The 11,316-nt window shown below is 35.9% G+C and overlaps 1 protein-coding gene across 1 annotated transcript in view; it reads right to left on the bottom strand.

Annotated features, from left to right (window-relative positions):
- SMC5 (structural maintenance of chromosomes 5) overlaps positions 1-11,316 on the bottom strand; it is a 104,522-nt gene that overhangs the window by 86,263 nt on the left and 6,943 nt on the right. The window contains exons 2-3 of the mRNA XM_006834913.1: positions 9,602-9,743; positions 5,074-5,126 (exon numbers count right to left, since the gene is read on the bottom strand). Of these exons, the coding sequence (XP_006834976.1) occupies positions 5,074-5,126; positions 9,602-9,743 (195 nt within the window). The remainder of the gene's footprint in view (positions 1-5,073; positions 5,127-9,601; positions 9,744-11,316) is intronic.

Raw genomic sequence — 11,316 nt, 5'->3', positions numbered from 1 at the left:
ATTAATTCCCTAACACTAATATCTGAGGTTTCTTTTATTTATTATGTTAATCTTTAGTCACATGCACTGACTGCAATTCAAAATAAGGTGTGGTGAGTTAAAGTATAAAGCAGCTAAACCTTGATAGTCCCTCTACTTCGAAAATGAATGAAACTGACTCTTGTCTAAACATTTCCAGAAATCAAAACCACCCTGCCCATTTAAGTGGCCATGGCTTCCTCCATATGTTGTCCACTCTGAATTCAGGGGGGAATACATCACATGGTGATAAGGAACATTAAGTAATATAGAATCTGAAAGAAGGGTATTTACTTATTTCCTGCTTTTAGAAGTACTACTGCTTCACACCTCCCATCTATTCATCCATCTTCTTCACTGGGAATCAGCAGCATGTGGTAGAAAGATAAATTATTGGTATCCAATGGCTAAATAACAATGATAATTTGTAAATGTTGTATATACAGATTATACTGTAATCATAACACTTCAAAACAGTTAAGATTTAGGACTTTAAAAAAAGTAGTCTCAAACTTTCATTTGCAGAAGAATGCCTAATGAGGGACACTTATTGATCCTCCTGCTATAAGCAACTAAAGTGAGTAGATAAAAAAATTAAAACATCTTCATCGATGCATTCATGCATTACCACAAAAGCCAGGAACTCTAGCCAAAATCCCAGTGAAGGTAGAAACCGAGTAACAAAAAAATCAAATTGGTTCTCAATGGCAGTGCTCAACCAGGTGAATATTTCATGATTTCCTAGGACTGGGTTGGGGAAGGACTTTGCAGACCATTTAGCGTTACCAGAAGTGGAGAATGGAATAGAAAACCACCCCCAAAGGGCTGTAATCTCAGCATCAGTATAAACTTGAAGTATTCTATCACCACTACTACTAGGAACCATTAAGGCAAGTTCTCATTCTCAAACTATGGCTTGAAATTGTGAAATAAAAGGCCTTCCCTGAATCAGACTTCTAGTCTCTTCAACTATGAAACTATACATTCCTGTACTTTAAAACCACCCACCTGGATTCTGTTACAGCAGCACTAGCTAACTAAGACACAAAGAGAGAAGAGAGAAAAGAAATACAGAAATGTGGTACAAATAAAAAGCACAAAATAAAGCAATACAAATAATTTCAAATAAATGCATAATTACAAGTTAACTAAATTCTTTATCTAAAAGACTAAGAAGTCAGCTATGTTTGATTAAATGAGCTATAAAGGATACAGAAATCTTTAAATACATGAAAGAAAATAATCAGAAAAACTTTTAAAAAAACAAACTGCTGACCGTATTAATGGCAGGTTAAGTAAAATTTAAAGACAAATGGCATTAATAAAATTACGACCGTATTGAGTTAATTCTAAGAAAGTAAGGTTGGCTGAACTTAAGAAAAATTAATCTAATTCATTAACATAATTAAGACCAACTCAACAGATGTTGATAAAATTCATAAGGTATTTATCATAAACATCCCAATTAGGAATGGAAAAGAATATTCCCAATCAAATAAAGAGTAGTTTCCAAAACTCTCCAACAAGTACCTCATTTGACTCCAGCCACACTGGCACTCTCCCACAGAAACATCAAGCTTATTTCTACTTCAGAGCCTTTGCACAAAGTGCTCAGTCTCCCGAGTCTGATGATGGTTGACTCATCAGTCAATTCTCAGTTCAAAAATAGTGTGAACAAGCCTTCTCTGACCATTCAATGGCAATAAGTAAATACCACCTGCTCAAAATCCAATGAAGGTTAAGCTCAACATTGCTATTTCTAAATGTAAGCCCCTTATCCTCACTTTAATATTTGCAAATAGGTACCAGACACAACTTCTTTACTTGCTTTTCGAGTATATTATGATTTACCAGCAAATTCTTCTCATCTCCTTTCCTAGGTTTTCCTATGTAATCTATAGATACTGCAGTGCAACAAGGTTTTCTCAGATCTTTTGTTTTCTTTTATTGATACTCATACCTTCCTCCTTGATATCATCCACTCAGAGCTACTGACAGCTCCCCAAAATGTACTGTCTTTGACCCAGACTTCTCCATGAACCACAGGGTTATCTAACTGCCCATTTAGCATTTCTTCTGTGAATGTTTTAATGTACATTCCAAACTTTATTGCTAAGTGCCATCGAGTCGGTTCCAACCCACAGCGACCCTGTATAGGATTTCTGAGAAGCAGGTTGAGCTTGAACCACCAACTTTGCAGTTCAAATGGCTTTGCAGTCTCGCACATTAACCCACAGTGCCACACCAAGACTCCATACTGTCTCTACATTGATCAACAATTCACAATAATTCATGACATTGCACAACCCACTACCTATACCTTCCCAACAACAAACACTATTTTAAAAAATTTCCAAGACGAAAGAAAAAGATATCAAAATCACTATATCTTGATTTTCTTGATAATTAGTGAAGAATAATCTGGGGTGGCACTGTAGAATAACCACTGGACTGCTAACTACTGGCTCCTCAGAAACCCTATATAGGATTGCTATGAGTCAGAATCAACCTGACAGCACTTAACAATGTTATTGTTGTCAGGTGCCATCGAGTCGGAACCGACTCATAGCTACCCCATGCACAGCAGAACGAAACAATGTCCGATCCTGGGCCAACCTCACTGATCAACAATTCACAATAATTCATGACATTGTACAACCCACTACCTATACCTTCCCAACAACAAACACTATTTTTAAAAATTTCCAAGATGAAAGAAAAAGATATCAAAATTACTGTATCTTGATTTTCTTGATAATTAGTGATACATACACTACCTTGGAACCACAGTGTTCTGTGGGCAAATACATGGACAGAGACACAGGCTGAATGATGGGTATGGAAGGAAGAGTGGGATTATACCACAAATATATAAAAGTTTCAAAGAAGATACTTGTACATGGGTATTTACCTTTCCTACAAATACACTTATGAATGTGGTGGAGCATACAGCAAGCAAAATGGTGACAACTTCTTAGATATTACATCTTAAGACAAATGAGTTGCTGGGCCTGGGGGCTCAGGATGATAATAAGTCTAAGGGGACACAAAGGTCATCTGGCACAACACAGTCTATAGAGACAATGTTCTACATCCTACTTTGGTGAGCAGCATCAGGGATCTTAAAAGCTCATAAGGTGCAGCTATTGTTCCTTCTGTGTGCAGAAGAAAGAACAGTGATGAAAATTGAAGATGCTAGGAATCAGTAAGTCCAACGGAATAATGGAACAAATGAACACGAGTCACCACAACTCTGAGACCAGAAGAACTAAACAGCAACTGGCTACCACTAACAACTGCTCTAAAAGGGATCAAATTAAAAGTCCCAGACGGAGTAGGAAACAATATGAAACAAAACTCAAAATACATACTAATAATAATAATAATAAAGGCTGGGCTTACTGGTCAGAAAGTGACTGGAGGAACCTGAGAGTATGGCCCTCAACCACCCTTCAGGTCTGGAAAGGATCTCACTCTTGTGGTCCCATTTTTAGCCAAGCAGTAGACAGGTATATGGGAGACAACAACACTAGTAAGGTATGCTTACTATGGGATGGTCAATCATTCAAAATCAAAAGTGCAACATTGAGACAAAGTTGAGAAGGAATTGGAAGGTGGATAGAATGGAAATAGGAACCACAAGGAGGAAAAGCAGGGTAACTGTTGTTTCATAAATGGAACTGTAATCATTGAGATGAAACAAAGTATATGCTTTGCTGAATGTAAAACTGATGATCTGTCTGTAAACGTTCACTCAATTAACAATAAAAAGTTAAAAAACACTGAATTGCCTCAACTCAATTTATTATTTAAATGCTATCCTGTACTTAAACTGCTACCTTCATAATACATTAAATTCTCAAAAATACTGAAATCTACTCATACCTTCTCATATACATTTAAGTCTGCTCCTTTAATTTTCTGTACCAGTACCACACACTTTTATATCAATCAGAATAGTATACTTCACATGTGGTACATGAAAGTCTTCTGCTTTTTAAAAAAATGTCTTAGGTCTCCTGGTGCATTTCTTCTTTCCAATGAATTTTAGATTCAACTTGTAAACTTACCTGTTAAACCTCTGGTTAGAAGGAGGGACATGTTACTGACAATAATTTTATCCTTCTTGAAAAATGTTATGTTTCTCTATGCAGGTCTTAGTTTTGTATTCTTCAGTAAAATTCTACTTTTACATTTTAGTAAGTTGTACGTAATCTTTTTAAAATTAATTTTATTGTTATATGAGCCTATTTCTCATCTCTACATTAAAAAAACTAAAACTAATAAATTTTGAATAAAAAATCAGAACTTCATATCCTATAAAATTATAGAGTTAGCATATGATCATTAAGGAATGTATTATATCTCAAAAATTGTATGACTCTCTATAAAAGCTACTATACAGAAAAGTTACCTTTATAAAAATGACACTCATCTAAATTATGAGAATATTTATGAATAAAAGACAGAAAGTATATACATCAAAGCTGGTAAATTTGTTCCATCCCTGAATCATCAGAAATGGTGGTATAATGGGAATAGCTAGGTTGAAGGAAAACTAAATATCATAATACATTATCCATTTATTTGAGGAAAGAAATGGAATATGGTGATAGAAATATCAAGTATTTGTTGTAAATGTTATTTGCACAACTGTTCAAATGGTTAGTTCTAGAAGTAGAATTACGGCGAGGAAAAGCCTTTCATTTTCAGCTTTATATACTTTCATATTTTCAAAGCCAATGGATATTTGATATTTAAATTTGTGAAAAATATTTTAACAGTATGTATATTTAACATTGGTATGTTTCTATTTCAGTAACTTATAACTTCCTTAAGATGTTTCCAAAAGAAAATTCTTACAAGTTAGATTTTTGAAGTCTGCAAAATGAAAAAATAAAACAAAAAAATAAGCTTATATTTGTATATTTTTAAAATATTCTTCCTAATCATGCTGTAATATATTACTACTCTCTTCTAACATCAACAGAAAAAAATAAACATTAACTAAGAAATTACACAGGAAAAACTGGTTTGAGCACCTTCAACACTTACAATTCGATTTCTACCTTGCCTTTCGAACATCCCCGCTTCACAAAAAAGCCAACCTAAGACATAAAAATGAAAAAGTGAGGTGTGTGATGACATTCCTGGTGGAAACATCAGAGATTTAGTACAGTCATTATTATTTATCAGCTTAAAATCCTGTCAGTAAGTTCCTTGTACGCCCATTCCCATCATTACTTTGTAAATGTAAACTTCCAGATCTAGGTCCCTCCGTTGTGGTACAATAGTTAAGTGCTCAGCTGCTAACCAAAAGATAAGCAGTTCAAACCCACCTAGCAGCTTTGTAGAGAAAAAAGACCTGGCATGCTGCTCCTATAAGGATGACAGACTAAACCCTAGGGGTCAGTTCTGCTATCACATGAATAGCTATGTGCCAAAATGGATTCAACAGCACCTAACAACGTTTCCTCCCCAAAATAACAACAATAATATTAGTTAACAATTATTGAACCTCCTATGGATTAGGCAATTAGCTTTTTATAAAGCTAGTGACAAAGTAAGTTCAGAGCAAAGATCTAAAACCAGGTTATCCAGCTCAATGCTTCATTTATTATACATAGGGTTACCATGTGGCACTGTGGGCTAGGCACTGGACTGCAAATAGCAAGGTCTATGATTTAAATCCATCAGCTGCTTTCCAGAAAAAGATGAGGCTGTCTGCTCCTATAAAGATCTACAGTCTCAGAAACTTTTTATAGGGTGTCTATGAGTCAGAATCAACTCGATAGCAGTGGATTTGGGGTGGCGCTGTGAGCTAATGCATCAGACTGCAAAATCGTTTGAGCTGAAAGGTCGGCGGTTCAAGCTCACTGCTCCTTGGAAACCCTATACAGGGTTGCTATGGGTCAGAATTGGCACTTAACAACAACAACAACACATGCTGCTGTGTTACTGCTTAGAATACATTTTCTCATTTAATATACATAACTCTGTAAACCTTCACTCACTGAGCAGTTGTGCTGGGAAAATTAAACAATAAAAAGTTGGAAAAAAAAAAGTGCCACAACAGGTCTGTGGTTCAAACCCACCAGCCACTTCTCAGAAACCCTACACAAGGTCACTATGAGTCAGAAGTGCCTCAACAATTTTGTAAAGATATTACTTGCTGAGTGCTAATCGTGTTGGTTCCACCCATAGAGACCTTGTATAGGGTTTCTGAGGAATGGCTGGTGAGCTTGAATAGCTGACTCTGTGGTTCAGATCGACTCTGCAGTCCAGCACATTATATATAGATTGGCTCTTGCTTTCTTGGGTTGTTGTTGTTAAGTGCCATCGAGTCGGTTCTGACCCATAGCGACCCTGTACAGGGTTTCCGAGGTATATGAGAATACTATTCCACTCTTTTCTAACGTCCAAGAGTCAGTTCTTATTCTAATTCTGGTTACTCTGTAGTTTTTGCTGCTTTAAAAATCTCTGTACCTGGTATTCTGTAATTCACTGTAATGCATGCCTGCGGGGATTTCTTTCATTTCTCCTGCCAAGATCTATTGTGTTTCTTATAATGCGAGAATTTATGTTTTTCAATATTTACTCTTTAATAGAGAATACTGGCATCTTCCTTAGTCTCCATTGTCTGCTTTTGAAATTGCAATAAGATGCACACCGGATTATCTTTATTCATTATATATCTTCACTCGATTAGATATTTTTTATGGAACAAATCTTTTTTTACAGTTTAAGAAACATATTCAGGTCTCTCAGTTTACTAATTTTCTCCTAGTATTTCGACTTTGCTGTTTTTCCTGTCAAAGAGTTTCACTTCAAGTAATGCATTTTTCATTTCTTTAAATTCTACTAGATACTTTTTCAAATCTGAAGAATCTTTCTGTCACTTATTCCTTTGTTAAGCTTACAACAATGAGTGAGTTAAACACTGGGCTGCTAACTGACAAGTCAGCAGTTTGAACCCACCAGCCTCTCTGTGGGAAAAATCAAGCAGTCTACTTCCATAAAAATTTACAGCCTTGGAAACCCTAACAAACAATTCTATTCAGTAAGTTTGGTTTGCGGTTTATACTTGTATTCAACATACCAAATCCACTTAGTTACTATTCTCTACCTGATGATTCTAGTTAGTATCTGTAAGCTTTGTAAGTCTGATTCTGTATTCCATTGTTTTTGTTGGCTATTTCTGGTGATTCATTTCCTCCCATGCTTTCTCATTTTTAAGTATGGATATATGAATTTCTTACAACTTTGCTAGAATTCTTTTGAGGACTGGAGTGAAGAATTTGCATTTGCTTCTGCCAGATACCTGGAAATTTTACTAACTGGTACCACTTAAAACTAAAATGGCAATTTAAGATTTTAGTTTGTGTTGGTTACAGATGATTACTACAATTGCTGTCAATAAGTTATACACCTGTAAAACTTCACAGTATTATGTTACTACCTTCCATTTTGTGATCTGATGCAATTATTCAAAGAGTTGTAAATCCTAATCTCTATGATACTCATGAGGCAGGATACAATCTATAAGATTAGAAATCTCATTCAAGGTATGTTGTAGTTGTTGTTGTTAAGTACCGTGGAGTACACTCCAACTCACAGCAACCCTGTATATAACAGGGTTTCTGAGGTGTGGCTAGTGAGTTTAAACCACCAACCTTTCGGTTCAAACCAACCTTAAGGACGAGTGCTTATTCTATAGAGATTAAACAAGCAAGCAGAGATTAGAGGAACCTGATGACCACAAGAAAAAAAGAGCTGAGTTCTTAAGACCTGGGCTCCCCACACTGAGAATCTCCAAGACCCCAGGAAAAATTGGTGTTAAAAAACAAGGAGCTCTCCAAGGGATGCTGAGAGGAGATAGGACCTTCAAGCAGAAAGAGAAATCGTCCCTTACAGTGGCACTCTGAATTCAGACTTCTGGTCTCCTTAACTGTGAAAGAATAAATTTCTTTTGTAACCATCACACACTTGTATTATTTCTGCTATGACAGTTGTTATACCACCGAGACAGTTCTGACTCATAGTGACCCTATCTAGGGTTTCCTCAGCTGTAAATCTTTACGGGAGCAGAAAGCCTCATCTTTCTCCGGAGGAGCGAGTGGTAGATTCCAACTGCTGATCCTGCGGTTAGCAGTCCAGCTAGTAATCCACTAATGTACTATGTTACCAGGGTTACTTATCATAGCAGCAATAAATAACCAAGACAGATGTATTTACAACAACAAAAAACCAAGTAGTTGCTAAGGCTTCCTATGTACAACCAAAAACTTCATAGCCTCTATTTGTCTGGAACAACAAAGGAAAGAGTCAGGAAGGAGAAGGATATGGAATGTGGCTAGTGGCCACCACAAACAACTACTACCTTTGCCATGATCAGAACTGGATAGTGTCCAGCTATCATTATTGAACATTTTGATCAAACATTCCATAGAAGAATCATGCTTAAAAGGAGGAAAGTGCACAGAATTTCAAATTCTCATGGACTCCAGACTTCTGGAAACATGAAGGTTAGATGGACTCCTGAAATTATTGCTCTGAGACTATCTTTATATCTTAAACCCAAAAATATCCCCTGCGAACAACAGTTAGCATAACTAGTTAAAAAACAAAAAAGGGTCTGCCTTGAGCATTATGCTCTCTTAGGAACTACCTACAAGGGATCCAAGTGACAACAATAACCCTAAGACGAGACAGGAGCCTTCCGGCTAACGGGAAGAACAACTCAGAAAAGGAAGGTGATAACAGTTGAACAACTGGAAGAATAGAATCAATGTCACTGAATTGTACACGTAGAAACTGCTGAGTTGGTGTATGTTTTGTTGTGAGATTTTCAACAACAAAATAAATAAAAAGTATTTCACTGTAAACGATTACATGAATTCTAACCTTAAATTAATAGGATTTCTAGCCTCAAATGTGTTAAAGCTTATAGTTAAGAACTCTTTTTCCCCTAATCCATTGAGAGATAACAGAAGACAAGTAACCCTCTCTGTTTCATTCTTTGCTATTCTTATTTCAGCTACACAAAGTGCTTGGCTTTGGGTTTTATCTTCCCTATCCTGAGCACCCCCAACTTTCTATAACCAGTTTAAAGTCAGACTTTAAGGAATTGGGTATCAACAAATATTTCTGGGGAAACAAGGTCAGTCTGCTTACCTCTTCAGATTCACATTATTTTGGTTCGCCTTTAGCACATTTCCCCCACCTTTCCACAAACCAAGCCATGTAGTTACAACTATATTATCTGACTCAAATTTTAACATGTTAGAACTTTCTAGATAGAAAATGGGCCTTCAAAAAGTTTGTGGAAAAACTCCATTCTCTTTTCATTCAATTTTTCTGTGAAATTTTTAAAGCCACATTGAATTGTCAAAAATACTTCCAGAAATGAAAATCTCCTCTTAGTTTTTCTACCTATCAACCTCACATTTCTCACATTATAGCACTATACATTTGCTATATTCAGAGAACAGATATGCAGAAATGGGTTTGCACTGATTGATTCAAAGTAATTGGTAGTTTTGAATTCAATAACAACAACAAAAAAATTCTTATGTTAACCTACCTTATCTGCCCGTCCCATGACAGCAGGTTTGCCAGCTAATCCAAGGCAAATGGCACACATGATGCTGGACTTCCCTGTTCCATTAGCTCCAATAATCATATTCAAGTGGGGTCCAGGAGAAACTTCACAGGTATCATATGTCCTAAATTATAAGGAGGTAAAATTACTAAGCATAGTTGAGAAGAAAATCTTCTTTACAAAAACAATGTATTTTTGCTTTATGTTATGGAAAGATATCCCCAAATTCCTTTAAAAACAGAACCTCACAAATTTTTTGTCATTTAGATTGTCAATGAACTAGAGAGAAAAATCTGTCAGTGGAAGTAATAAAAATAAAAGCAACAGTACACATTTAACATAAGAATATCTGTGGAAAAATATGATGTGACATGCAATTTTCAAACATGTCTGTTAAATAAAATAAGGTTTAACATAATTCATTCTTTTTAATTATAGTAGATAATTGTTGTTGCTAAGTGCCGTCTAGTAGGTTCCGACTCATGGCAACCCTATATAGGGTTTTCCAAGGAGCCACTGGTGAGTTTGAAATGCTGAACTTGTGGTTCAATCTGACCTTGCTGAGTGCTTATCTTACAGTGCCACGCCAGGATAGTAGAGAATAGAATATATCAAAACTACTATGAGTCAGAACCAACTCAATGGCAGTGGGCTTTGTGTATATGTATGTGGGGGGATTAGCGTGCAAATAATTTCAAACCAAATTTTGGTGATGGAGAATCCATAAATGAACTAAATATCTAGATTTCACAACAATATTTTTCTTGAATTCAAATGCCTAATGGCAATTTCCTGTTTTTAACACTTGAAACAATCTGATATTTTTACTTTAATTCAAAAACTGAAGATATGTAGCAAGTCAAAGTTTTATTTTGTGCTTAATGTTTTAAAAATACAACTATAATATTCATTTCCTTTAATCTGCTGTCAGAAAATTCACCAAAGGGTATGTGAACTCCCAGACTTGCAGCTAGTACCCATCTGACTTAAATGGATGGTGAGTTGACCATATCTCAAAAGAAAGAAGATGAAGATGTTTGCTGAGAACAAGTGCAATTTGCTACAATTTGATGAACTAGACTTTTGTCCATGAATATACGGACTCAAAATTCCAACCAGAATGCAAAGATTCTTCATATCAAGGAACAAACTTGTTTCCTCAGTATATTAGATTGATAGGGACAGGGAAATTTAGACATTGGCTATCAAAAATGGGGGCGCTACAAAGACATGAAGTGGCTGACGTACAAGCTTTCGTGAGGGCACTTTGGTGCAAAATGAGGGGGGAATGAGAACAGATGGATAAGAAAATAGGATCCTTCAATATACTGTCTACATGAGACGTAAAAAAGATGGAGGCAGCCTAAATGCCCATCTAAAGAAGAATGGTTAAGCAAACTTTGGTACATAGACACAATGGAATACACTACACAACGCTGAAGAATGATGATGAATCTATGAAACACCTCATAACATGGTTGAACCTGGAGGACATTATGCTGAGTGAAATTAGTCAATCACAAAAGAACAAATATTGTATGAGACCAATGTTGTAAAAAAAAATTTAAATATATTTTCCAGATAAAGAAATAACCTTTGATAGTAGGGGGGCAAATTATTCACAAGCTAGAGGGTGGTGGTGGTGGTTGTTGTTGCCATCGAGTCGGTACAGACCCATAATGACCTTATGCACAGCA

The sequence above is a fragment of the Chrysochloris asiatica genome, unplaced genomic scaffold, assembly GCF_000296735.1.
Source record: "Chrysochloris asiatica unplaced genomic scaffold, ChrAsi1.0 scaffold00014, whole genome shotgun sequence".
NCBI classification, from domain to species: Eukaryota; Metazoa; Chordata; class Mammalia; order Afrosoricida; family Chrysochloridae; genus Chrysochloris; species Chrysochloris asiatica.
Note: the sequence above shows the minus strand (reverse complement) of the source record. Positions and strands in the feature narration are given on the sequence as shown.